General features: G+C 42.1%; 10 protein-coding genes across 10 annotated transcripts; 6 read left to right on the top strand and 4 right to left on the bottom strand.

The window, feature by feature from the left end:
- Positions 1 to 664: 664 nt before the first annotated feature.
- LOC6652144 (ATPase inhibitor A, mitochondrial) lies at positions 665 to 6,893 on the bottom strand. Its single transcript, XM_023181058.2, has 4 exons — positions 6,818 to 6,893; positions 6,467 to 6,541; positions 6,086 to 6,230; positions 665 to 995 (listed from the first exon to the last, which is right to left on the bottom strand). Exons 2-4 carry the CDS (start codon positions 6,514 to 6,516, stop codon positions 867 to 869), a joined length of 324 nt encoding a protein of 107 aa, XP_023036826.1. The 5' UTR covers positions 6,517 to 6,541; positions 6,818 to 6,893; the 3' UTR covers positions 665 to 866.
- LOC6652145 (major royal jelly protein 1) lies at positions 1,620 to 3,455 on the top strand. The gene is made up of 3 exons (XM_002074830.4): positions 1,620 to 2,284; positions 2,344 to 3,093; positions 3,166 to 3,455. Exons 1-3 carry the CDS (start codon positions 1,826 to 1,828, stop codon positions 3,295 to 3,297), a joined length of 1,341 nt encoding a protein of 446 aa, XP_002074866.1. The 5' UTR covers positions 1,620 to 1,825; the 3' UTR covers positions 3,298 to 3,455.
- Positions 4,507 to 6,060, top strand: LOC6652171 (protein yellow). Its single transcript, XM_002074831.3, has 2 exons — positions 4,507 to 4,912; positions 4,978 to 6,060. Exons 1-2 carry the CDS (start codon positions 4,693 to 4,695, stop codon positions 6,024 to 6,026), a joined length of 1,269 nt encoding a protein of 422 aa, XP_002074867.1. The 5' UTR covers positions 4,507 to 4,692; the 3' UTR covers positions 6,027 to 6,060.
- Positions 6,894 to 7,343: 450 nt separating the features above from the next.
- On the top strand, positions 7,344 to 13,733 carry LOC6652172 (protein virilizer). Its single transcript, XM_002074832.4, has 6 exons — positions 7,344 to 7,467; positions 7,540 to 8,213; positions 8,271 to 11,227; positions 11,475 to 12,171; positions 12,234 to 13,310; positions 13,375 to 13,733. Exons 1-6 carry the CDS (start codon positions 7,396 to 7,398, stop codon positions 13,556 to 13,558), a joined length of 5,661 nt encoding a protein of 1,886 aa, XP_002074868.2. The 5' UTR covers positions 7,344 to 7,395; the 3' UTR covers positions 13,559 to 13,733.
- LOC6652173 (probable 5-formyltetrahydrofolate cyclo-ligase) lies at positions 13,734 to 14,599 on the bottom strand. Its single transcript, XM_002074833.4, has 2 exons — positions 14,348 to 14,599; positions 13,734 to 14,282 (listed from the first exon to the last, which is right to left on the bottom strand). The coding sequence occupies exons 1-2, from the start codon at positions 14,462 to 14,464 to the stop codon at positions 13,794 to 13,796; spliced, it is 606 nt and encodes a 201-aa protein (XP_002074869.1). The 5' UTR covers positions 14,465 to 14,599; the 3' UTR covers positions 13,734 to 13,793.
- Positions 14,600 to 14,660: 61 nt separating this feature from the next.
- Positions 14,661 to 15,278, bottom strand: LOC6652174 (ATPase inhibitor mai-1, mitochondrial). The gene is made up of 3 exons (XM_002074834.4): positions 15,174 to 15,278; positions 14,973 to 15,111; positions 14,661 to 14,918 (listed from the first exon to the last, which is right to left on the bottom strand). Exons 1-3 carry the CDS (start codon positions 15,221 to 15,223, stop codon positions 14,850 to 14,852), a joined length of 258 nt encoding a protein of 85 aa, XP_002074870.1. The 5' UTR covers positions 15,224 to 15,278; the 3' UTR covers positions 14,661 to 14,849.
- A 116-nt stretch (positions 15,279 to 15,394) lies between these two features.
- On the bottom strand, positions 15,395 to 16,178 carry LOC6652175. Its single transcript, XM_002074835.3, has 3 exons — positions 15,989 to 16,178; positions 15,640 to 15,928; positions 15,395 to 15,572 (listed from the first exon to the last, which is right to left on the bottom strand). Exons 1-3 carry the CDS (start codon positions 16,033 to 16,035, stop codon positions 15,462 to 15,464), a joined length of 447 nt encoding a protein of 148 aa, XP_002074871.1. The 5' UTR covers positions 16,036 to 16,178; the 3' UTR covers positions 15,395 to 15,461.
- Positions 16,179 to 16,218: 40 nt separating this feature from the next.
- On the top strand, positions 16,219 to 17,830 carry LOC6652176. Its single transcript, XM_002074836.4, has 2 exons — positions 16,219 to 16,295; positions 16,357 to 17,830. The coding sequence occupies exon 2, from the start codon at positions 16,660 to 16,662 to the stop codon at positions 17,416 to 17,418; it is 759 nt and encodes a 252-aa protein (XP_002074872.1). The 5' UTR covers positions 16,219 to 16,295; positions 16,357 to 16,659; the 3' UTR covers positions 17,419 to 17,830.
- A 385-nt stretch (positions 17,831 to 18,215) lies between these two features.
- Positions 18,216 to 22,801, top strand: LOC6652177. Its single transcript, XM_002074837.4, has 2 exons — positions 18,216 to 21,366; positions 21,428 to 22,801. The coding sequence occupies exons 1-2, from the start codon at positions 18,502 to 18,504 to the stop codon at positions 22,682 to 22,684; spliced, it is 4,122 nt and encodes a 1,373-aa protein (XP_002074873.1). The 5' UTR covers positions 18,216 to 18,501; the 3' UTR covers positions 22,685 to 22,801.
- A 1,973-nt stretch (positions 22,802 to 24,774) lies between these two features.
- LOC6652178 (esterase-6) lies at positions 24,775 to 26,780 on the top strand. The gene is made up of 4 exons (XM_002074838.4): positions 24,775 to 24,918; positions 25,002 to 25,136; positions 25,190 to 25,413; positions 25,474 to 26,780. Exons 1-4 carry the CDS (start codon positions 24,847 to 24,849, stop codon positions 26,756 to 26,758), a joined length of 1,716 nt encoding a protein of 571 aa, XP_002074874.1. The 5' UTR covers positions 24,775 to 24,846; the 3' UTR covers positions 26,759 to 26,780.
- Positions 26,781 to 26,827: the final 47 nt, after the last annotated feature.

The raw sequence follows: 26,827 nt of genomic DNA, 5'->3' as shown, positions 1-26,827 counted from the left end.
CAAAATATAATACACAGACAAATGCATAAATATGTACTTCTTTAAATAGATGTAACCAGTCTGTGTAATTCTTTTTCCTGATCGTTATCCACTTTGTAGCGACTTTATTACAACTTCTTGGAATATAGGGTATTACGATATTCCTCAATTATTTGCGGTTTGAAAACAGCCAAAAAAAACCAGCTTATTTGTTTATTAATTAGAATGACTCTTTATACTTATTACTTGTCATAGGTATAGAGTATGTTATTTTGTTTTTTTTGGCAAATTGGGTAAAATTTTTGGATAAAATCTTGAATACCCTCACAAATTATTCCAGTAGAGGTATATTCCAGTAATTACATATTCACATCTGACTATTAAACTGTTTGATAAACTGTAATGAAAATTTGCCTAAGCTAGTTTTAATTTGTTTAATCTTTGAACCCACCATACACAGAAGAAAGGGTATGTTCGTGACGGTTCAGCATTCTTTTTGTACATTTATTATTGTTGATACGACATGATTGGAAGCCTCAACTTAATGGCACAGGGTATGATGAAGACGATTCGATGTGATGTGCGTTGTATATCTAACCAGTTGGGAGACACGTGAAACATTGAAATGCTTAAATTATAGACTTACCGCTAGTCCATCAATCCCGCCTATTAATAAAGATTAATGTTTAATTAAAGCACTTTAGTATAATATTTTATTCATGTATATTCTGTTTAGAAAGCACACGGAACGAGTTTGTGAGTAAAGGGGCATAAACTGGACAAGTACACATTTGCGTTTTCTTCTTTTTATAAAACTTGTAAAATTTAAAATGCATTGTTACTGAATGTGTCTTAGGAGTGAATATTTAGTTGGATGCATTCGAAATTTACTTGTGCAGATTGTCCAAGAAGTTCTTGTGGCGCTGGATGGCCTCCTCATGCTCCTTAATCTGCTGATGATGGAATTCGGCCTGATGGATCTGGTCGTTCTTCAAGCGATCAAGTTGCTCCTTTTGCTGCAAGGTAATGAGATAGATAAGTGAAAATGCTTGGGCTAGGTAAAATTCGTTAGTAAGTTAATTATACATTAGGTAAACTAAAGTCTTATCTATAATTGTCACCTGCTACGGTTCATTACGACAACAACAAACTATAAAAGGCGTAACGAAAATTCCCCAATATCCGCAGTATTGAATACAAATAGTAAAGAATAATACAAATTTTTCGTTCAAATTTATTTTATTTATTTTTTAGCACGCACCTGTGAGAATCTTCATTCAAAAACGAATTGCAAATTAGCCTTTAGACAAAACATAAATATTGATCAGCACAGCGCAGCGACGACTCTTACGATAGGCAAGTGAAAAGGCTTTGGGGGAAAACCGTTGATCGATCGGAGGAACCTGATTCTGTGCGTAGTCACGGTATCGCTTCCGACTGTTCAGAGTTAGGGCTCTGGGCTCAGTTGATAGTTGACCGCGAGTATGCCATCAACTTGGCTTCGTTTAAAATTTACCAGAGCAAACAGAGCGCACAACAAACAAAACAAAAAAAAAGGTGCAAAAAGAAAGTGTGATTCATATTCATATGCATAAAGAAAGAAAAACTTTGAATTGAGGTCAATAATATTAAAAAGCAGCACGCCCAAGAGAACATCTGAACAAATATCAAATACTATATTATTAGAAACACCAAACAAAACAGAATCATTATTCTAATGAATAGTCAATAGCACTAATAAACTAGACAAGAAAACAAAATTTGTGTTTATCAGCAGATCCACAAAAGTATTCATAGCCGGCCTTCCCGTTGACAAACCTCATTCACAAATCGACTAGACTCGGAGATGGAGCATCATCGTCCAGTTCTGAAACTTGTTATCGGCTCTCTGCTGCTGCTGACGCTGCTGATTGCCCAGGTCGAGGGAGCTTCTTATAATAATGCCGCACCTATGGCCCCTCGCCCGCCCTTGCGACCTGTTCGCGAGGTAGAGACTCTGACACAATGGAAACAATTGGAATACGGTTTTCCCACTGCCCAGGATCGGGCTAATGCAGAGGCAGCTGGCAATTTAGTGCCCGAAAATGGAACACCCATCGATGTGCAGGCTCACTACACGAGCAATGGCAAAGTGCGAGTGTTTACCACGATTCCAAGATTTGTCACTGGAATTCCATATACGCTGGCCACAGTCTCCCAAGAGATGGGACGAAATGGTCCACTATTGAAGGCATATCCTAGTTATGCTTGGCACAATGGAAACGGAGAGAATTGCGATCAAATAACATCTGCCTTTCGAGTGGCTGTAAGTAGATCAGCAGCTCTAAATTATTTATTCTGTACTAATGGAAAACATTTCTCCAGATCACCGAATGCAATCAAATGTGGGTCATTGATTCAGGTCTAATCAGTGGTGAGCAACATTGTCCACCTCAACTCTTGCTCTTCGATCTGAACACAGACAGATTGCTGCATCGCTATCGTTTCCCCAATGAGACTTATATTCCACGCGGCTCCCTTTTTATCACGCCCAGTGTTTTGGTCCAGGATCCTCCGCCTCGTGGTAATTGTGCTAAAACTATGATCTACATTGCCGATGTTAGTTATCACGGTCTGGTCATATACGATCATCAGGCTCAGCAGTCGTGGCGTGCAGAGCATCGCTTCATGTATCCCGATCCGGACTACGGCCAACACACAATTGCAGGAGAAAGTTTTATCCTTATGGACGGCATGTTTGCCATCAATCACGACAGACGCAATCTATACTTCCATCCCCTGGCCAGTGTAAGTGAATATTCGGTGCCCTTGAGTGTGCTCAATAATCACCAAAACTGGGCAAATGGCGTCGAGGCTCAAGCGGATCAGTTTACTCTGCTTGGTAGGCGGAAGAGCGAGTGTGCTGCATCCGCTTTGGACAGCAGAAACAACTTGTATTGCGTCACCTTCAATCCCATCAAGCTCTTCGCTTGGAATGTCAACACCCCCTACTCCACCCGTAATTTTGGCAACTTGCCAGCCAATGCCAATGATTTGCAGTTTGTCAGCGGCATGAAAGTTGTACGCAATCTTGCTGGTCAAGATGAACTCTGGCTGCTCTCCAACCGCTTTCAGGTAAATGCATAACAAGTTTCGGGTGAAATTGGGAGATGCAATATTTTTATATTTCACTTTTTGCTTCTGCAGAAAATCGCAGCGGGAACTCTTAATGCCAATGAGGTTAATTTCCGCATACTGAGACGCTCCTTGTCTGATGTTCAAAGCGGCGTGTTCTTTGCCAACGATGATGATCTGACCAATCGTCTGGTATTTGCTTGAATTATCTTGCAATTCCATTCAATTAGTTACATAAAACAAAGTTAAATAAGATAAATCTCATTTACAATAATTAATATTGATCAGAATCGAAGTGTATTTGAAAATGTTCAGTTACGCATGGAACATCTAATTGAAATACATTTTTCTTCAAAGTCTAAGTTAGATTAACTTGCTTTTCATTAAGCAATTAAATCGAATATTGTTTAATTCTCTTGCAACACCAGAGTGTCTAAGTAAAAGAGTTGCTAAATCGAGCTGGTTATCAGCACCGCGGAAACCGTATAATGATGTTTAATTTACTATTATTTTTTTATTCATCGATTATCTGGCATTCTTAGTCAAGTGTTCACTTTACTCTTACTTTTTGATTACTTAATATTTTCATACATAGAAATTCATGAATTTTTGTCGTTGGAATTATTTTTCTTGCCGCAAAGTTCACAGTCAGCGTCAAGTGTTATCACTACCCAATGATTATAGAGCAGAGAGGCCAGGGTTAAGATTGGTTATGCCGAAGTTTCTATACGCTACCAAATTATTATTATATTTCTCAAGATTGTTATATCTTAAGATTAACAACTTCAAGTCGATGTACTTGGTTTACAACTTCGCAGTCTCTTGTGGCTTTCGACAAAGCTTATAATTCAACGAAAAATTGTTGCTCCCGCAAAGCCAAATGTACGATAACGTTTCTGCAATCATTTTGCAGATCGTTCAGAAGTTTTCGCCTTCAGAAAACAGTGTTAACATAAACGACTGTGGCTTGTGAACAAAAAGTTGAGAAACTTTATGCCTAACCCAAAAAGAGATTTAGATTTAGAAATAGAATTCTTATTGGGCACTTAAAAGTTCTGGAACTTTTCTGGCCGTATACATAGTATTTACAAAAATTTATATAATGGTCAGATTTTGATTACAATACACTGATCATCGATCCAAATGATTTAGTAAGAGGGTATAGCAACTTTTCAGTACTGACCCCCAAGCCACGTGCAATTTTCAAGTACCCAAAAACTGGATCATGGCAGCCAAAAAAACAATGTATATAATGGCTTTGCCCTGATTGATCGCACTTAATAGGCCAACGAACTAATTTGACGTCATGGAACAGGCTCGGTGTGTTGCTTATTTATCCGTTTCGTTGTTGGTGTGCATAATTACCCAACACTAGCAACTCGTTTTCAATGCACAAAGTTTATGTGCAATTAAACCAGTTACAAACAAGCTAAAAGCGATTAGCCTGCTGCTGGACGGAGACCGAGATTTGTGATAGAAAGACATGGGCCAGCTAGTGGCCACGCAGGCTTAGTCTCGATTCGGACTTTAAGTAGAGCACACACACCAAGCCCCGCCTAACGACTGTGACAAGGAAAGTGAAAGGATTCCGCAACAAAAATGGATTACACGATTACGATATTGTGGCTTGTTCTTTCTGCAGCTGCTTTGGCAACTGGCCAATATGAAGTGGAGCCCAACAAGGCCATGGAGAGTGTCTTTGAGGCACAAAACTTAGAATTGGCCTTTCCCTCGCCAGGTGAAAGAGAACGTGTGCTGTCTGAAGGTCTCTACGATCCGAACAGTGTCATACCTATCGATGTGGATGTGTACTATAAACGTAAGAAGACAGGTCCTCTTAGTGAAAACGAATCCTGCTAATGTGAATACTATCTTATACTGCAGATGGGGATCCTACACCATCTATTTTTGTGACCATTCCACGTTTTGCCAAGGGCGTCCCTTACTCTCTTGCTTACGTGACAAATGAGGCACGCCCCAACGGCACTCTACTGCAGGCGTATCCCAGCTACGAGTGGCACAAATCGCATGGAGCCGACTGCAATGGCCTCACCTCTGTGTATCGCACACAAATCGATGAGTGCGGACGTATGTGGGTACTCGATAGCGGAGAGATCGACTTTGTACACTATTGTCCACCCCAATTGTATGCCATTGATTTGGAGAGCGGTCAGGTTGTGCATCACTACCGAATGCCCGAGCGTCTGTATAAGCGGAACGTAAGTCGCTTTGTTACACCCACCATTGAGCTGGATTCTCACAATTGTGATGTGGGCTTTGTGTATATGGCCGATTCGATTGGAGATGGAATTGTGGTCTACGATGTGGCTGCCCAACAATCGTGGCGCATTGAAAACAAGTTCACCTATCCGCATCCTGACTTTGGCACGTTCACCATAGCAGGCGACAGTTTCCAGCTATGGGATGGCACTGTGTCCATCACGCTGACGCCTCATGCCCTTGGCGTGAAGCAGCGAATGATGTATTTCCATTCGTTGTCAAGTGATTGGCAAATGGCCATTCCCCTGGATGTGGTCAACAATGGCAGCAATTGGAAGCTGAATGATGTAAGCGCGGCCTTGGATCAATTTATTGTATTGGGCAAGCGGGGCAGTCAGTGTGTGGCCGCTGCTATGAGTGAAACAGGAATGCTTCTTTGCGGTCTTGTCAGTCCAGCCAGCATTTTAGCCTGGAACACTAGAACCCCCTACACACATCAGAATCTGGTGATGCTCATAGAGGATGAGAGAAATTTACAGTTTACAAGTGGTTTGAAGATTGTGAGAAATCATGAGGGTAAAGAAGAAATCTGGGCTTTGTCAAATCGCTTGCAGAAGGCCTTCGGATCTGGGGGATTGGACTACAAGGAGATTAACTTTCGCATACAGAAATGTGGAGTACAAGAACTGCTTAATGGCAGGCCATGCTATTGATAATTATCAATAAATAAAACTTTGCATAGATTAATTTCAATTGGGCTTTGTTTGCTTACCTTCTTGTAGAAGTATTCCTCCTCGCGAGCAGCCTCCAGTTTGCCAAAAGCTCCGCCGGCTTCGCGAATGGATCCACCGCCGCCGCCTCCCTTACCGGCGCCACTGCCCAAATCGCCAATTTGGCTGCCGCTCATCTTAGCCAATCTGCAAGAGAATATTGATGGAGTATTGCATTACATTTTTTCTCATTGATTACGCAACCAAGTAAGCTAATTTTGGGCGGGTCAAAATATGTGAGGAAATCGAATTAATGTTTATCTTATCGCAGCTTGAGGAAAAGCTGCCAATATGAGGAGCATACAAATGTATGTACATAATGATTTTGTAATAGGAAGAAAAATAATATACTTATGTTAATTCGCAACAAAGTTTTAACTTACTGGACTCCATTGGGGTACAGGCGGGCAACACTACGACGTACAACGAACATATTGATGTGGTTTCACTTGTTAAATCTGCAAGTTAAATATAAATATACATAATTCTATTAGTTTGCATACATATAAAATGAAAAATGGAAAAGCACGATGAATTGCAAGTATTATTGCAAGGTGCCGTTATAAAAACAAAACCCGAAAAATAAAACGCAAAAGAAACAAGTCTTAAAATATCGTACAAAGTGACACCTATGTATATATATTTTTTGCCAATTAATAATGTATATATATATATAAGTACGTTGATAAACAATTTTACTTATATTATTTTTTATGTCGGTACCGCCAACTTACACGACTTTCCCTCTCAACGTAAAAAACTTATTTGCATAGAACAATGTGGCCTTGGCGCTGCCGGTAAGGATTAAGTGTGACCGTTTCATTATTTTACGAAAAAAGCGCGATATAATGGCCACAGTGACAAAATGTAAAAGAATTTTAATATAAAACTTGTACATATATTTAAACTTAAGTCCACCTTCGCAACAAAGTTGAAAATAGGAGATCAAATTTGTTTACTAAAACATCAGCAATGAAACTGTCAAAAACATTGTGTGTTAATCAATACGAATACGTTCTTTTTTTGTGAGTGATTTGACATTTGTTGATAAATAAAATTATATATTTTTAAAATTATATTATATGGTGTTGCTTATTATATTATATTTGCCATGTTTTATAATGACATACATATTTTTATTTGTCACAGTTACTGCGCATCACTAATATCACATTATTAGTATCGGTGGCATATCGATAATTATTTCAATGGTCCCATCGATATTTTTCCCAGCTCAACCAACAAACAGGAAATTTTACATTTTGCCGACGCCGAAATTTGTTTAATTTTATAATAATTTAATTACCTGTTGATGAAGATGGCCGAAGCCGACGATGGAGCTGAGTTGCTCTTTTTTGACACGTTTTCCCATGAAGAAGTTAGCGTAAGTTTGTAATATTTTCTTTGTCTAAAAAAAATCATTGACACTCCCAAATCATTTGCATATTATGTTTAGGACATCAATTTGGATTTGGTTCAATTTCCTAAGCCAGTGTTTATAACCCAGGTGAGAATTATACCACTGGGCGCTCGAGTACAAGCGGATTTTCCTGGTGGCGTTCGTCTTGGAGCAACAAATCCCTCGAAATTCGACTTGGAGTTCTTTGTGAATGATTTGGGAATGCCGGGAGCATCGGCATTTGAGAACTTGGGAATATTGCGATATAATCAAAATGATTGTATACACTTGGACTGCTCGCAGGAAAAGATTCCGACAGATGGCTTGGTTTTGCGAGGATGGTATAGTACCATTACTTTGGCTGTCTATGGCATTTTGACTAATTCGGTGACCGAACCGATAGCCAGTCCAACAATGCAGTGTGAACCAGCTAGGCCAGAGTTGTGCCAAGAGTTATTGCAGGACGAGGTCCTCAAGGACGAGGGATGGCCTGAGCCGATACCCAGCGAACAAATGATAGCATCGAGTCATAAGGCAAGTGTTAGTGACTACGAGCATGAGGACTTGGATTATAGTCTATCGCGCGAACATTACCACCAACATGCCGAAGAAGAGCAGCAGCAACAGCTTCTGCGCCGTCTGAGACGTTCCACTCGCTCCACGGATCATTCTCCCCCGCCCATGCGTACCCATACCCACTCAGAGAGCAATGAAAGAGAATACCTCAGATGGTAAGAATCAAGATAATAGTTTTTGATTTTTTCAGTTGTACAGTATTGTATTTGCAGTCCTAGGGAGAAGCCCCCTCGTGATTGGTCACGTTCACCCGAGTATTCAAGTCACCGATCACGTCGCAAGCGCTCAGACCGCTCCCGCTCAGATGCCGATGAACATAAATGGCCACGCACTCCTCCAGCCTCCATAGATTCACCGGCACGACCAAGATCGCCTGACACCATGGACTACGATGATGATGATTCGCGGTCCCACTACAAGATTTCCTCTTCCCATGGATATAGGCACTCATCTGAATCGTTGCATCGGGAACGTGATGATGAGGAAAGATCAGGCACTCCGCAAGAGCAATTCGAACCCATTCTGAGTGACGATGAGATTATGGGAGATGACGATGAGCCTGAGGACGATGGGGTCGATGCTGCAGCAGCTGCGGAGTACGAGCGCGAACTGGAAGTCGCAGCTGCAGCTGCCCCGCCTGCCATTGACGCATTTGAACCGTGGCAGCGACCTCTTTTGGTTCATCAAGGTGATTTGTGCAGTTTTTACAGTAAGGAGTTGGAGACATTGCGTCTGCTCTTCAAGAAGCTTTCTGTGCAGACCCGTTGTGAGCATGTGGGTGCCTTTAATGAAGAGCACGGACCCGTCAGCGTGGATGAAAGAGAACAGTTTGTGTATCTTGGCGAACAATTGAACAATCAACTGGGATATTTATCCCAGCAGCATAAAAGAAGACACTTTGTGCTCCATCAGTTCTTTAAGAACGATGATCAGCACTTACGTCAGGCGGCAAACATTTTGCAAATTGCTCTAAGTTTTCAGGCGGCTTGTCAACAGCCGCAGCCAGCATTTAAGATTCGTCACATAAAACTGGGGGCCCGGATGACAGAACTATTGGGTAGCAGTGAGGAATTGATTCGTTACCTTATTAAAGAGCACAAATTCGATCCCTTCGAGGCAGTCTTTAGGCTCTACCAGGAGCCCTACATGGCGTTATCCATTAAACTGCAGTTACTCAAGGCTGTCTATTCCATGCTGGATACCAGACTGGGCATCCGACACTTTCTTGATTCAAAAACCAGTGGCTACCAATTGATAGTGGAGTCCATCAAAACGGCCAAGCTTACCAGAACGAAATATGCCTTGCAGGCAATCATCAAGAAGCTACATCTCTATGAGGCTCTGGAGACAGTGCATGATGGTTGCCGCCAACTTTTTGTGGAAGGGGAGAGAGAGGATGACATGAAGACACGAGCTGAGATCAGTAAAAAGATTGAGTATGCTTTCGAGATGGTCATGGACGCCTTGACGGCAAGTCAATTGAGTTTTCTGCAGCCACGCCGCTTTCTTCCAGTGTCCAAGAAGTTTGAGGTGATCACCGATCCCGCCGCCCAACGCAGTTTCGGGAATGCTCTGCAATCCTTTTTTATTCAGCATTCTTTGGCTGAATCTTTGTTGTTGATGCTCAGCAGTTCCAAAGATCTTCCGCCTACAACATTCTTGTGCACCTTGGATATGATGCATACTCTGCTGAAATCTCACGTCGGCATAGACTACTTTGTGGACAATGCGTTTGAGGTGACACAGTTAATAGTATCCATTTTGTTGGGATTAGATGAAGTGCCAGCTGAAATAAAGCCAAAGGAAGTTATTAAAGCCGAGGTAAAGGAAGAGAAAAAGGAGGATCAGCAACAAGTGGAAGTAAAGTCTGAAGAAGAGAAAGAAGCGTCTAAGGAGACAACAGCAGAAGCAGCGGATAAAGACGATAAGAAGGAAAAGGAGGGCGGTGATAAAACAGATGTGCCTGTTTCTGCACTTAAAGAAGAGTCAGGAGAACCGAATGCTGCACCTCAACCCTCTCAGGTGTTGCCTGCTCCCGTCCAAATGCAGATGCAACCTATTATGCGTCCTGTTTCGCCTCGTCTGGCTCGCCTGGGCATTGAACTTGCCTACAAAGTGCAGACACGTTATCACTTGGATGCTATTGTCTTTTCATCCACTTCAACCGACTATGATCCCATTAAACTGGCCACCCACATGCATTCCATTTACTCGCAAACTTGCGATCCAGCGGGACGTCAACACACAGTGGAAGTGTTGGGTCTAAATAACAATCTGAAGATTTTCATGGACTTAATTAAGAAGGAGCAACGTCTGCAGACCCAGCGACAGCTGAGTTCGCCAGGCACCAAATACAAGAGTCCCGTCCTAAGTTATGCCGTAGATATGGTCGATGCCTGTGTGCGGTATTGTGAGCAGTTGGATTACCTTATCGAACATGGTGGAGTTATCCTGGAGCTGGCCAAAAATCATGAAACCTTCGAACCGTCCGTATCGGCTGTGTTACAGGAAATGTATGTGTACATGAAGCCCTTGGAAGCCATCAATGTGTTTGTCTACGATGACATAATGCCCCTGGTGGAGGTGATCGGACGCTCTTTGGATTATTTGACCACATTCCCTGGAGATCTGATCATGGCTTTGCGGATCTTACGATTTCTCTCCATTAGCAAAGTGCCCGTCAAGTCCAGTACTCATTCTACCACCGAGGAGCTTAAGCATCGGTTTGTCTCCCTTCAACTGTATGCGGCGGATGGTGTACAACTGATGATCCAAATTCTGGAGCGGCTCTGCACATATTTCGAGCAACCTGGCATGCATGCTCCGGCTCTGATGACAATCCAAGGGGTCCACTGCTGCCAGATTATGCTGCCCACTTTGCGCATATTACGCGAATTGCTCTCCTATGCCATACTATGTCGCGATGGCACCTACAAGGACCTAACTGCAATCGATCATCTTGTAAAGGTTTATTTTCTGCTTTACTATTATCCCACCCGTTGTCAGGCCGGTGCCGAGGTCGAGCAATGTAAACTGGAGGTGGTTCAAACTCTTTTGGCTTATACCCAGCCTACTGAACAGGACGAGGAGTCCTTGCACAAGTCACTCTGGACTCTGATGATTCGTGAGGTGTTAAAAAACATCGATGGACCAGCGAATTTTATTCCAGGTAGGATATTCCATCCACTCTGGTCTAGCTTTTCATATTTCATAAAGCATATAGCCATGTCCATCTGTATAATCACTTGGGTCTTATAGACCATAAGATAAAACGCTACACAGATCAATCAGTATTCAAATTTGGCATACTAATAACTATTTCTTATTAATATCTACATCAATTATGTCTGAAAAACTTTATTTTGTTTACATCCGTGTTTCCACTGAGAATTACATCGCTATGTTCTTCGTTGCAGGTCTTAAGCTTTTGGCCGAGCTGTTGCCCTTGCCATTGCCCATGCCGCAGCCTCTATGTGATCAGTTGCAGCAACAGCACAAGCAGCGCCTGATTACCGAGCGTAAGCTTTGGTCTGCCCATCTGCATCCACAGAGTGGACAAATCGCCAAGCTTGTGGAGGCCTTGGCCCCTTCGAGTTTCCCCCAGCTTTCGGAGTTGCTGCAACGGGTGTGCATGCAATTATCAGATCTGGCACCCAATATGACTCTACTGATAGCAAAGACAATAACGGAATTGCTGTGCAATGAATATCATGGCTCCAATTGCATACCAACTACAAACTTGGAGCGTCTTCTACGCTTCTCAACGAGACTTTGTGCCTTTGCCCCGTTAAAGAGTTCCATGCTGTCGATATTGTCGGGCAAGTTTTGGGAACTCTTTCAATCGCTGCTTGCCCTAAATGAGTTCAACGAGGTGGTCTCAAATTGCCAAGAGGCAGTGCATCGTATATTGGATAGTTTTCTGGATTCAGGAATTTCGCTTATTTCGCACAAATCCATGGCACAGCCAACTCTTAATCTGGCTGCTGCTTTGCCGCCCAAGGAGTTAATTCCCCGAGTCATAGATGCGGTCTTCAGTAATTTGACGAGTGTGGAGGTTACCCATGGCATCTCTATACTGGCTGTGCGCAATTTGGTTATCCTGACGGAGCACGAGTAAATTTACACATTTCATTCTGAATTTGTTTAAATTTTACTAATATTAATTTTGTTTCCAGTTTCACGTTTTATCATTTGGCCCAGTTACTAAAACAAAAGATCACCGAGCTGCAGGCGTGGATGGAACGTGTTATCCTGCATAATGAGACAGTGGAATACAATGCCAATATTGAATCTCTAATTCTACTTCTGCGCTCCCTGACCCAAATTGAGCCTCCACCGTCCATGACTGCTATGCCGCAACGTACTCTAAAACTGGGGGCCAATGAACTAGCTCAATTGGTTGAGTTTCAGGACATTGAATTGGACAAGCCTCCGGTTTTGACCCGTATTCTTAGTGTTTTGGAGAGGCACAGGGCCGTGGCAAATGAGGCAGCCTTGCGTGATCTAAAGCAACTTATAGTATTGCACGCGTCCAAGCAGGATGCAGCACACAGTGCGGTCGAGATGAGCAGCGAATTGGAGTCAGGTGCTGAGACTAATCCGACTGCAACGGGAGCTGTGCCCGCAGGAGGGGCATCTCTTAACGTGGAGCCCTACTTACCGCAAGCCGAGGGCATTGTTACCCAATATGAGGCAAGGCCCATATTCACCCGCTTTTGTGCCACCGCCGAGAATGTGCAATTGACCGCACGTTATTGGCTGGAACCCCTGCCAATTGAGGTTATTGAGGATATGAATGAACCTCTGTACGAGCGCATCGCCTGTGATCTTACCGATTTGGCCAATGTGTGTCTGAATCCCGATTTGAATCTCACAGGAGATTGCAAGCGTGTCCTGCATCTATCCGGATCGCCACAGTCCAACCGGGAGATGACACCGACAGCTCCGTGTTTCCGTACTCGGCGAGTTGAAGTGGAACCCACCACTGGTCGCCCTGAGAAAAAGATGTTCGTCTCTGCTGTACGAGGACGTGGATTTGCTCGACCTCCTCCGTCACGTGGCGATCTCTTTCGTTCCCGACCACCAAATACTTCGCGACCTCCCTCCCTGCACGTTGATGATTTTCTCGCATTGGAGACTTGTGGTGCCCAACCTACTGGACCCACTGGCTATAATAAAATACCTTCAATGCTAAGGGGTTCCCGCGTGGGACGTAATCGCGGCTCACGAATTTCCGCAGCGGCTGCCTTTAGGTAAAAAGGAATTGGGAAACTTAAAATATAATTTCATATTTAATTCGTTTAATTTTCGTTTCAGACAAAAGAAACTAATGCGCATAGGATCACCGTCGGGATGGTCCGAGTCCGGCCCTGGATCATCTTACCGGTCCGGTAATCAGGAATCGCATTTCAACAATAGCGAGTCGCATTACTCCACGCCACACTATTTGGGAAGGTCTCGCGGTCGTGGTCTTCGCTCCAGACCTCCCTATCTACGATAGAAATATATGTAACTCTAATATAAGACTAAATTGGGCTAAATTGGCTGATCTTAGGCAATTAATGTCTTAAGCATAAAAATACAATATCAAGTGTTTGTAATTTTTCGACTTGTATAATCTAAAGCTTATTCGGCGTCCGCTAAGCATTTTGTATAAAGATTCTGATTTGTGTGTATTCGATTATGCAACTTTATCTATGTATTTTAATCTCTATAATAGAAGCTGACGCATTTAATCACTTTTCTGTTATAACAAAATTTAAACGAATGTCATGAGATTCCATGGGGACTTCATCGGGGCCTACGATCTGCTCATTTAATGCCAAAGCCATGATAAGTGATTTTTTTTGAGGATATTTCTCCGCATGCCGAGTCAGAAATTTGTCATAATAGCCCATACCATGACCCATCCGAGATCCTTGACGAGTAAATGCGACACCGGGAACTAGAAATAGATCAATTCCATGACCATTGGTCATACAATCTTCCCGAGATTCTTTGAAATCGGGCTGCTTAATGTTCCATTTGGTCAGTGGCAAATTCTCAAAGTCTTCGATTCCCTGTAAACGAACCATTTTCATGGTCTTCCCTTGGTAGGTGGGCACAAAAACCATTTTCTCCAACCGAAACATTTCAACCAGTAATGCGGTGGTGTCCAGTTCACCCGTAGTACTCAAATAAATGCTCACACGTTGGGCCTGCCGAAAGGCTTCGCTTTCAAGGACCTAAAAATAGTTGAGCGAATGAGTAAATCAAGATTACTTCCCTTGTGGAGTCTTTTTTGGCTCACCTTCAATGTCACGGCTCGGGATTGTTTGGCAATAGACTCTGGTGAAATTCCCTGAATTACCTCCGTCATACGTTTTCGCAGAGCCACTTTCACGGTATTTTGTATGGTTGAAGCCATTTTAAGATTGATGCGGCTGCTCACACTTGTCTAAACTGGTAAGCTCTGTTTTTGAACACAATTTGCTATTCCCCGTGCACTGTCTACAGATTTCTCTTATCAGTTAGATTTCTGGATCTCCACACTATTTCGTAAACAACCGGTCCCAAGTTCATAATCTACCAGCTGATTTGTCATTCACATAAAAGCAGAATAAGACGTTATACGAGCGTGGTTTATTCAAAATACATATGTAGGTGACTACTATAATTTATGCTACAATTGGCCTGGTAATCAAGAAAAGGATTAAAAAATTGTCACCATTTAAACTCACTTTTTTCTTTTAACTAAATTCGTATATGTAAGTATCAATCAATATAAAATCTTAACTGTTTGAATTTGTAATTCATTTCTTTTCAGTCTCTGGGGCCTTTTGATCCGTTTTTGTTTTCAGATTCTTCAACTGTTCCTTTTGCTAAGATAAAGTGTGTTAGAAGTATATTTTTATATGCCTTTTTGAAATACTAACCTGCTTGTAAAAGAACTCTTCTTCACGGGCAGCCTCCATTTTGCCAAGGGAGCCACCGGCTTCACGAATGGATCCGCCGCCCCCACCACCCTTGCCAGCTCCACTACCGAGTTCGCCGATCTGTGACATTTTCAAAAATCTAGAAATAAAATTATATATTTTTAGAATTTGTCTATCTTATGCAATTTTTAATGAACTTACTGCAATTGTTTGGGATATAACTGCCGGTTAAGACGACGCAATAAGAACATTGTGTTGTGTCTGCCTTTTTATACCAATTTATATAGTATTTATGAATATGGATAAATATAAAACTGTGACTTATGCGCAACAGACCAATTTCGATTTCAATATCTAGCGTAAATTCGCTCAGCTGATTAACGATAAAGAGTTGCCAGCTCGTTGAAAGAAATATTAAACGTTTTATTTTGTTTGAACTAACAATTTTATTTTTATCTTTCTGAAATTAACGACAACGAAACAACATTTCTAAGAAGCAGAGCCACTTGTAGGTTCTTCTCCGTTCTCAGTGCTCTTAGCGCTTACTGATGAACGCTCCTTTTTGGCACGATCCTGCATAGCTTTAATGCAATCGGCATTCTGAATAAAAAAGGATAATACCCAGAAGAAATAAAGAAACAAAAGAGAGTTGGTTATTAATACCCACCTCAGTCATAAAGTAAGACTCTTCCAGCACATTCTTGTGCTTATTCATACACGAGGTATTATAAAGAGCCTGATGATCCAAAGTCTTCTTAAACTCATCCCAATTCTGAAGATAGGCGGCACTTTTGCATTTATCCAAATGCTCGTGTAGCTTAGACATAAGACTCTGATTGACAGATTTAAAATATTCCACTTCCTTCATGCCGCCCTGCAATTTCCAGAGTCCGCCACCAAAAAAGAAAATATCAGGCTTGTAGTCACTTGCAAAAGGCCTCTTAGGGACTAGAGATCTGGATGAAGAAAAAGGCGAAAGTCAAGGGAAAACGATTTAAAATTTTCACAATTCTTACCCGTATCCTTGGATGATTCTACGCTGCAGTAAATTAGCGAAAAACATTTTTATATCAATTAAAAAAATAATACGAATTGGAATTATTCGAAATGCTCCAGACACATGAAAGATAAATTACGAAATTAGAGAATTTTTTAGTTGTCAGTAGGAGAGAATGAGCTACATAAGTAGTTAGTAGCTCCGAGAAATTTTGATACAATAACACACAAAAAATTTTTCGAATGAAATAACAGATTCAGAAACCATAAAAAAAACTTAGTTACCAGCGACTATACCATCCAGATAAAAAACAAAACTTATTTCAAGTAAGTCTTGTCATGATGTCCCAGTGCTTTGTTGAGTAATATTTTCCCAAACGCATTTCAGGTCGTAGGGCAACGAGAACTCATAAAACTGGCGGCACCGAAAACGAAGACGGCGGGAGCGAGTGGGAAACGAAAGAATCCCGTCACACGCAAAAAGAACAATGCAACCGATGGATCATCTGGGAGGGATAACAGCGGTAGAGGAGGAAGGGGAGTAACGGCTGATCCTACCCGTCATTTTGTACCCGTGCGCCGTAAACCGTTGGGGGAGTACCTACAAGAATACATTAAACTAGAGTCGCCGGTTAACCTCCACTCGTCGTTGCCTTCGCCAGTGTCCAACTCATCCTCCTCTGCTTTGAGTATGAGTTATGCCGCGGCCGTCGAAACTAGCGCTCCTCTTCCGTCCGAGTACAACGTGAAGGTGACGATAACACCGCGTGTGAAGAAATCTCCAAAGTCAAGTCAAGCCCAGTCTAAGACTAAGGTCCAAAGTCAGAGGATTAAGCCGATGGACACTAGATTTAGCATATTCGATGTGGAGCAACCAAAACCCCACATAATCCTGGTGGATCCCAAACAATTTCGCCCAGATCAAACAATGAAACTGGTGACAAAAAAGGGTCGCAAGCCCAAAAAGAGCAAGCCAAACAACCAGAAGAAGGGTAGGACAAGTCAGCTGGCAGCAGGTGCTTCAACCCATCCGCCTGGTAAACTAACTCATAAGTGCATACAAATAAATGAGACTCCAAAGGAATCCCCGACAGTAAAGAAGAAAAGATTATCGGCTTCTATTGTTGTCTCTGCACCTGAAATACAACTTTCCGAGCAGCCGAACAATGCCTCGCATTGCATTTTTCCAGATGACATAAGTTATTTAGGCCATCATCAGCAACGCTTACAGCTCATCTTGGAACGACAAATTGGTAGCGGCAGCTCCATATCCAGCCCCCAAATAGGGTCCAGGGCACTTCAACCCTCCAGGGACAAACCTCGTCCGATGGAATTGGTACACCTCGATATGAACAAATTTAGGCGCTTGCAACTGGAGTCTGCTGCCCTTTTGGCACAGAATCGCTCAATGCTATGTCGATGGATGCATTCCGATCAACTAATTTCTTAGAACTCAATTTCAGCCTCGATAAATCAATCAAAAATTAACGAAATATTCTCAGTTTTAAATGTTACAAGTAATTCTATGTTTCCAAATTTTGAGATGAAAACGGTCAGAACTGCCAAACTCATAGATAGTAAAGCGTATGTATTATGCGAATTGTATTTATTTTGGCTTGCCATTTTTAAAATGATAATATTAAGCCGAATCAGTGCTTGAAAATAATGCTACTGTAAATGAAAATTATATATAGTGATAAAATCCCATGCGAGATTTTCAAAATGGGATTACAATTAAAGTCATTGGTCGTTCCATGAAAATGAGCCACATTTGAGTCAGCCACACTAAACCGATATTATATTAAAACACTAAATACATCATTTAAAATCCTCTATTAAAGCAAATTGTCAGTTTGAGTTCATTTGTGTAGTTGCTTTTATTCTTTTTTAATGTGTTTTGTACACATTTTTAGAAATAATTGAGTATTCAAAACTTTGTGTTCCAATTAGTAATGATAAGATTTGTATATTCCGAATACTGATTGTGATAGGTTAAGTAACGAATAAGTCTGTTGAAATAAATTAATCCATTTGGAAATTGAGGGCGGTAAATACAATTAAATCATAGCTCTAGCGCATACACATATTTTGTTTATTATTTATGTATAAATATGATGATACTTGTATTCTCTCATAATCAGTAAACGAAAATATTTAATTTCGACTTGCAAATACGTTCGATTACTGCACTGGCAGGTGTGAGTGGGCCATAATATTTACCAAGACAGGGTGGCAACTCTGCTGCTCATACTTGCGTTTGCTACTCAATAATCCGTCAAGATGCTCGTTTTTCATAGAAATATATAGTTAAATGTTAATTTAAACAAGAGAATTTATAAAAAAGATACCAAAATAAGTAAAATCTTTTTTTTGGGAATGTTGCTTAAGTGAGAAGAAGAGAACCAAATTAATTTGGTCAGGGCAAGGCAAAGGTATTGGCGCTGCGGGCGCCTTTGCTTCTGCATTTGTATTCTAGTGGCGTGTGTGAGTGTGTTGGTGTTGGTGTGTATGTGTGTGTTGGTGTGTGTATATAATGGACAAGTCAAAAAACAACAACAAGGAAAATGCATCAATTGACTACCCGACTGTCGACAGCGGCGAGGATGTGGAGAGCAACAAAAGCACACCCTATTTCACGCCCATGGAATTCATGCAGACTTCCTTTGAGTTTCCTTCACCCACTACAGATGGTGGCATTGGCGGGGGATTGATGGGAGTGCCCAAAGGAGAAGTTGATACCGAGGAGTCATCTGCCCGCTCCTATACACCTAAACAATTCACCATAGCGTATCCCCCGCCACCCAATCCCCACCAGTCAACACAATCTCCCACTTTGAGTCGCAGATTCAAACGTTTCTCCCTGTATGACCGTAGGTCTTGTTCGCCCCACATTACCAGCACCAGTAGTAGTAGTGGTAGCGGTAGCGGCAGTGGCAGTAGCAGCACGGAGGAACGTGGCAAGGATAAGGAGAACACCATCCCCAAGGGAATTCAGGACGAAAACGACCAGGATATCAGTTTGTTTCTCTCGAAAAGTGAGCACAACTCACCGACAATTCTCTTCAAAGATGAATCCACGGCCACGTCTGGCTATTCTCCCAAGCTTCTGACCTCCATCAACAATTTAAATGTGTCCGGATCCCCATTGAATATTATTAATTCGGCTGGCTACAAGAATGGTAACTTTTTTCGCTTTCCCGAAATTGATCATGTGGTGCAACAGGAAGAGGTGCCTTCGTCCTCGGAGGATCAGGCTACTTCAGAGGTTGTGCTGGTCATGCCCCAGCTTCAACTCCAGGAGGGTCGCAAAAATCGCAAGAACAAGAATAATCTAACCATTCGCATCACCGACGTACCGATTAAGCCCTCCACACATCAAGTGTCGCCTTTAACCAAGCCCAAGACTCCCACCATTAAAAGCACCAAAGAAAAGGCCCGCTCCTTAGATTCGGCGGCCAACGAATCCGAGTTGTCCATCGTGGTGCACAATATAACTGAATCTCATGGCAGCTGCGAGGACATGGAACCATCTGTCAGCAGTAGCTCGCATCATTTGCCGCAACCCCCCGCCTCCGGTCTGCTTTCTACATCCCTCCACAGTCTGCAGGCCAGTTCCTCGAATCCTCCCCCCCGACGATCCATGCGTCGTAAATCGCCAGGACTCAGCTTGAATAACTCGTCGGATTGGCTAACGTATCATCGCAAGCAGAATCCCTATCAGGTGGCCACAACGGCACAAAGTTCGTTGGACTCGTCTGAGCTGAGTAGTGACTCGCCCCAGCGGAGTGCGGCGGAGTTAAAATCGGCATCCAGTGTGGATAGCAGCTCCAAATTTGGTTTGGGAGCCAACTTGGCGCCACGTAGTGCCCACAAGCATCCGCATCAGTTGCTACATGCGTCTAGCACGAATCTAAAAACTCTGCCCGAATGCCTGACCCTGGTAGAATTCTCCTCCTCGAACTTAAACACCAACTCTGCATCTCCGGCGACTATTGTCAAGCAAGAATCTCCATTTAAACAGAAATCAATGGATTTGCCCATACCGAAGACCTCGACAGTATCCAGTTCGTCCATGAATCTTCTCCAGCGTCGCGGATCGAATCACAGTTTGACCCTTAATTTGCATAGCTCATGCGGCAATCTGATGAACAGTGGCCTAAGCATCTCGAATTACAGTTTGGGCTCCATTCTTAACTCCAAGTCTAGTTGCAATTTGGAGGCCACTCAGCTCCCCGCGGGTCCAAGTCATCAGCAATCGCATCACCATTTGACCAGCCAGGGCAGTCGTCAGGGTCTGTTTCGGCGGCGTGGATCGAATCACAGCATCACCCTCAAGGGTCATACTACAACATCCTGCGGCGATTTAAACTCCTCCCTGATGCTGACTGCTGATAAATATCACAGGCTGGGCATGCGCACCAATTCGACGGGTTCTGGCTCAGGATCGGCTTCGGTATCCAATGTGCCCACTCCAAAACGAGGTTTACTTGAAAGACGGGGCTCCAATCAAAGCTTGACCCTCAATATGGGCAGCATACTTGGAGGAGGCGACCTAAACACCACAACCCACCACAACAGCAGCAGCATGGCCACACAGGATGTGGTGCACCCTAAGGTGTCTGTGGTGTGCAGTTGCGCCGCCTCCACACAGGCACAACGGAAATTCTTTAGCACCGAGAACCTCAATACCAACAAGGTCAATAAGCAATTCTTTGGACAGGTCTGCTTTGGCTCTGCATCAGATCTGCAGCCCAGTAATCCTCCAGAGAATACTACTGCCCTTGAGCCCGCCGTCTGCACTTGTGTCGGCGCTGTGGGCGTACGCAATATCATGACACGCCCACTTTCCCCTCAAACCACAAGCGAGGAATTTAAAATCTATTTGGCCAGCATACAAATGCTTCAGAGTGCATCCAATCCACTAAACCAATTGGATTTGATCCGCCTGAACTATGTATTCGATCATAGCTATCAGGCCAGCAAGCAGCAGCCCCTAGTGCCGCTGAATGAACGCCTCTCGGACACGCCCACGAGTTGTTATCCGCCTAGTTCGGAAGATAGCGAGTTATTGACGGCATACCAAGCGGTGGTCAAACGTATGTCACAGGCCCAACCCATTTTGCAGCTAGAAGAAGCCGAACAGAAACGCATCTTTCGCGAATTGCACAAAGAATTCTGGGATCTGCCGCTCAATCATCAGGAGAAACCCATGGTCTTTGGATCACAAACTAAGAATCGCTATAAAACGATTTTACCCAACGAGCATTCCCGGGTGATGCTTGTAAACGAGTCCAGTGAGCTAAAGAGTCTGCAGGGTCAGGAGGAACTAACAAATACCAACTTATCCCTTGCTGTCCACGAGGATGTGCCCCCCTACATCAATGCCAATTATATCAAGGTAAGGAGTTTACTCTTAATTCCGCTCTAAATTCATATCACAACTCTTTGTCTTTCTCCAGGGTCCTGACTATGTCTCAAAATGCTATGTGGCTACTCAAGGACCTTTGCCGAATACCATCTATGAGTTTTGGCTAATGATTTATCAAAATACTCAACGCTATATACGCCGCTGCGTGGACGGCGGCAGCAGTAGTAGTCCCCACATGGACAAGACGCACATGCTCCAGCAGTACTTTCAAAAAATCATTATGCTCACCAATTTCACGGAAGCAAATCGCCAGAAATGTGCAATATACTTTCCCATTGAATTAAATGAAGTATTCGCGGTGGCCGCCAAGTGTGAAGTCTTTAAGTTAACTGCATCGGCTCGAGAGTATTTTGAGCAGCATTTGCGGATGTCGGCCAGCAGGGACACACCTGCCAATGTTGAGCTGGAAGAGGGAAGAGGAGGAGGAGGAGGAGGACTGGATGTACTCGACAGTAGACATCACATTGGCATTGAGTCGGTTAAGGTGACGCTCGAAGAAGATTTGGCCAAGACCTTGCCGGCGAATAGCAGTTTCTTCTTGGTCAAGAATGTCGGCATAGTGAGACGGAATGGCTACTCGGTCCGCAAGTTTGTGCTCATATATTGTATACATGTGCCACATAGTAGAAGCTATTATCTGCAGAAGATTTGCTGTTATCACTATTGGTACCCCGATTGGCCAGATCATCATTCGCCAAAAGATATTAACACACTGTTGGATACATGTCTCCATGTTCTCAATTTGGGAAAATGCGAGTCAGAGTTCGATAGCTACGATGAGAAATGTACGGCCACACCAAATGCCCATTTGGAAGCGCAACGTATGGAAATCTATCAGCAGGATATATTTAATGCGGTGCAACCTCTGCCAGTTATCCACTGTTCGGCAGGGATCGGACGGACCGGGTGTTTCACAGCCATCTTAAATGCAGTCAGACAATTGAGGCAATCTCTGGCCTATTCGCTCACCAGCATGCCCGCAAAGGCATTAGTTATTGGTGATGATACACACACTCCACCGCAAGCAACTCAAGATATTAATCATGAGGATAGCGATAGTAGCTTCACCTGCAACACCATACGCTATATAAAGCGCATTGTGCAGGAGGAGCCGGTTACCTTCGACAAGCTATGTAAGATGCCGGAAATCTTTGTCGATGTGCTGGGCATTGTGTGCAATCTGCGGCTGCAGCGAGGTGGCATGGTCCAGAACTCTGAGCAATACGAGTTAATACACCGCGCCATTTGTCTATATTTGAAAAGGACATTGGCGCTAAGGAGGTTCTAGAACCCACTCTTGAACGCCTCTGCCCCCCATAAACAAAAGTAGAAATCAATCAGATGAATTATTGACGAGAGAGGAGGAGAGAGAGAGAGAGAAAAGTAGAAGAGCAAAACACCAATTTACATATTTAAATAATATTATAATATTTGTGAACAAATCAAATTTTTTTACCCTTATTTTTAATGTAACCCACAAGCAAAATCCCCCAAAAACAAAAACAAAAACAACAACAAACCATGGCTAAAAGAGTCTCGAAACTTACCTAACATTTAGACAACATCCCCCAGGAGTAGATGTTTCTCGATGTTTGCTAAATAATTAATTACCTATTACCACATATTATACCTACATATACATATATATATATTTAAACAAAACAAACAAAACCCATATACATTATACAATATAAATGTTTATTAAGTGTTTGGATGTCTGTGAATGTTACAAAAAACAAAACAACAAACTGCAAAAGTTGAAAAAAAAAAAAACAAACAACCAAAAACTAAAAGATGATTAAAATGAATTGTGTGTGCAGCATGTATGTATGTACATAAGTGTAAATGTTTCCAACTTTTTGGTGTGAACTATATAAGTATGCTTAAAGAACTAAAGTTAATTAACAATTATTATATTTCTATTATTATGATTATTATTATTACACCTACCAACCTTTCCTTACCTTACCTAAAATTTTATATATAAAGCAAAGCCCCGTACGGAACTTATTTTACCTGTGCCCATGGCCCGCAATGGTGAGCTTCGATTTGAACGCGAAAAAAGCTCAAACCTTTCTTCAAGTTGCCAAGGATTCAACTTCGGATCCTTGTCCCAACTGACTAAAACACCAATTTTTTCAACTTCAAATGGTAAACTCGACCATTGGAGGCTATAGCCAGGAAAGTTCTTTTACAAAAACCACACAAACACACACACACAAAGTAAACAAATTGGAAACCACAAGAAAAAAAACCCATAAATGAACTTGTATTAAATGTTTATGCAATGGAACTAGTCAAATAAAACTTAGAAACATTTTAAATGTAACTATAAATGTGTAAAATTGATACTGGCTTTTATTTAATTCAGTTAACGTAAGAGGAAATTGGTTTGCGAAAAAGATCGATACGATCGATCGATTGTTTAATAATGATTGTTTGTGTAGAAAAGCAACCGCAATGGTATTTGTCTAATCGTCATTCCAAACTTATTCTTTATAATTTTAATTTTTCAATTTAAAAACATAAAATCTTAAACTTTTATATTTTTTGATTTTCGAGAATGCGGTAGTAAAACAGCACCTTAAATCATTGGGATTAAACCAAACTCTTGAAATGTATATCGGAAATGTATAACTGATTTCCATCTTGTGCTCGTGTGAAATCAAGTAGATTTAATTTTACATTATTTTTTCTTACGCATGATTTGAACCTAATCGATTGATAATGGTATACCTATTTTTTTCAGATTGACCAAATGGATTTAGTGACAGCACATTCATGAAGCTTTTCGAATCCTAAAATATCTTAATTGTCGCATTATATCGCCCCAAAAGATACATAGGAATTTGTGCGAGTTCAATCAATAGTATAAACATCGGATCTAAAATGCATTTCAATCTTTTTTGACCAACGAGTTTGAATTTAAAACGAAAAAAATGCACAGGAAAACGTGAATGGTAGCATCTTTCGTGAAGTGGGCCCTTGTGTTCCTCTCTTGTAGTGGCAGTTGCTCCGCTTCTTTGCCCTATAAGTGCTTCTAATACATTTTAATAATTAAAACGATAAAAAAAACAAATGCTTAATTTATTCTGTAATCGATTCGATCAATTGGATAAAAATCATGAATTTTTAATTATGGTAAAAGTGCGTTCTTTAGGCATAGACGAGAATGTTGGTATATATCTCGGTCTGTTATTAGAAATTATTCATGTTTTTAATTAAAAAATTAACGAAAACCAGAATAATCCCTCTTAGGTTTACTGTTATTTTAACTAATTACTTGTAATTTCTGTGCTGGACTATCGTGGGAACCGCCACTGTAGGGTTAATCGCGAATCAGCTGTTAGCTGCCGCTTCCAAAGTCCATCACATTCAATCAGGTTTTTGGTATTAGTTGGCGTGTAATTGCATTAGAACAGAGAGTCGATAAGATTGGCTAATCTCGCAATGTTGGCCAGCGTGATATTGCAGGTCAGAAGTTGTGGCAGGAATTATTTAAGATCCTACAGCAGCATGAAAGTGAGTTAAAAATGTAATAATTGTTTACAATATACAAAAAATAATATATGATTGTATGTATGTATTTGTATGTGTTGCGACAGGTCTCCAAGGTGAAAGTGCCTGTTAAGCAGGGCATTGTGGTTGGTGAACAACACAGGATGCCCAACGGATTGGAGTACGAAAGTTTCCTGGGTGTGCCATACGCTGAACCGCCAGTTGGCGAGCTAAGATTTCGAGTAAGTTATTTAGAATAACCTTTGACCCTAGGATAAAAAATTTAACATTTCAGAGTCCAGTGCCTTTAGAGCGTTTCCAGCAGCATGAATTGGATTGCAGCAAGCATGGCGATGTATCCCCTCAGAAGGATCCTTTCACCCTTGAGGTAGCAGGATCCGAGAACTGTCTGTTCCTTAATGTGTTCAAACCGAAATCGACACATTCGAATTCGCCATTGCCAGTTATGGTGTGGGTTCATGGTGGCGGATTTTTCTTTGGCAATGGAAATAGAGACTTGTAAGTTGCCTTAATAACTGTAAATTATAATTAAGAGATTAAATATGTGCAATCTTTCAGCCACTTTCCAGTGCATCTTATGGAGCAGGGTGTCGTAGTCGTTACACTAAACTATCGGCTGGGTGCCTTGGGTTTTCTTAGTTTGCCCGAGGAGGGCATCTTTGGAAATGCAGGACTTAAGGATCAGCGCTTAGCTCTGCAATGGATTAATCAAAATATAGCCAATTTCAATGGAGACCCGCAGAATGTTACGTTGTTTGGCGAAAGTGCTGGAGCAGCGTCGGTTCATCTTCATGCATATACCAAACATGCCAACAAATTATTTCACAAGGCCATTATGCAGAGTGGAACAGGCAATATGGAATGGGTTTTCCAAAACCAACCAGAGTATAAGACCCGTCGGCTGGCCGAGCTATTGGGAGCAGAGCAGAATGTTGTAAACGACTCAAAGAAGCTTCTTAAGTTCCTGCAATCTGAGAAAGTTACTCCCCTGAGGATCGGAGCTAATACAATGTCAGTTTTGACATCCGATGAGCGACGTCGTCATCTACCATTTACTTTTAAGCCGGTGGTGGAACCGTCCCATTCTCCTGACAGTTTTATAGACCAGGATATTTTGGATTTGTTGCATCAAAGGGAGACGTTAGGATCTCTGCCCATGATAATGGGATACAATTCTGGCGAGGGAATGGCCATGGTGACGGCAGCCAAAAAAAAATTGGATGTTTTTGAAAAAGATTTGGCCCGTCTCGTTCCACGAAACCTTATTAACGATCCCAACGATCCCGAGATTGTAGCAGTAACCGCCGATATACGTGATTTCTATTTCAATGGTCAAAATGTAACCGAAGACCGTCTCGATAATCTAGTGGATCTATTCTCGGACTACCACTTTACCAAGGACATGCAGCATGCAGCTGAGATTCACGTCGCTTGTCAGACCCAATCCCCACTTTACTTCTATCGCCTGGATTATGTGGGCGGACGTAATCTGTACAAAAAGGTCTTTCAAAATGATCATTTGCGTGGAGTAGCACATGCCGATGATATTTCTTATATTTTTCAAATGTATGGAGACCAGACACCATACGAGCCAGCTGACTTGACTGTGTCGCGAAATCTATGTAATCTGTGGGCGAACTTTGCCCGGTACGGAAAGCCATCAGAGGATTGGAAGCCAGTGCAAAAGCCTGAACAAGGTGAATCTTTTCAACTAGATTTTATGTTGATCGACAAAGAGTGCAGAATGGAACGGAATCCAGATGCAGAGCGAATGGAATTCTGGCGCACTATGTATAAGCGCTACAACACAAAGTGTTGTGAGAGTTTAAAAGCGAAGCTTTAAATAAATTAAGTATAGATATAGACGTCCAAAAGTGTTCACTTTAAAAAAAATTTAAAACAAAAAAGCCGT

This window comes from Drosophila willistoni, assembly GCF_018902025.1.
Source record: "Drosophila willistoni isolate 14030-0811.24 chromosome 2L unlocalized genomic scaffold, UCI_dwil_1.1 Seg168, whole genome shotgun sequence".
NCBI lineage: Eukaryota > Metazoa > Arthropoda > Insecta > Diptera > Drosophilidae > Drosophila > Drosophila willistoni.
The sequence above is the reverse complement of the archived record's forward strand: the minus strand, read 5'-3'. Positions and strand labels throughout refer to the sequence as shown.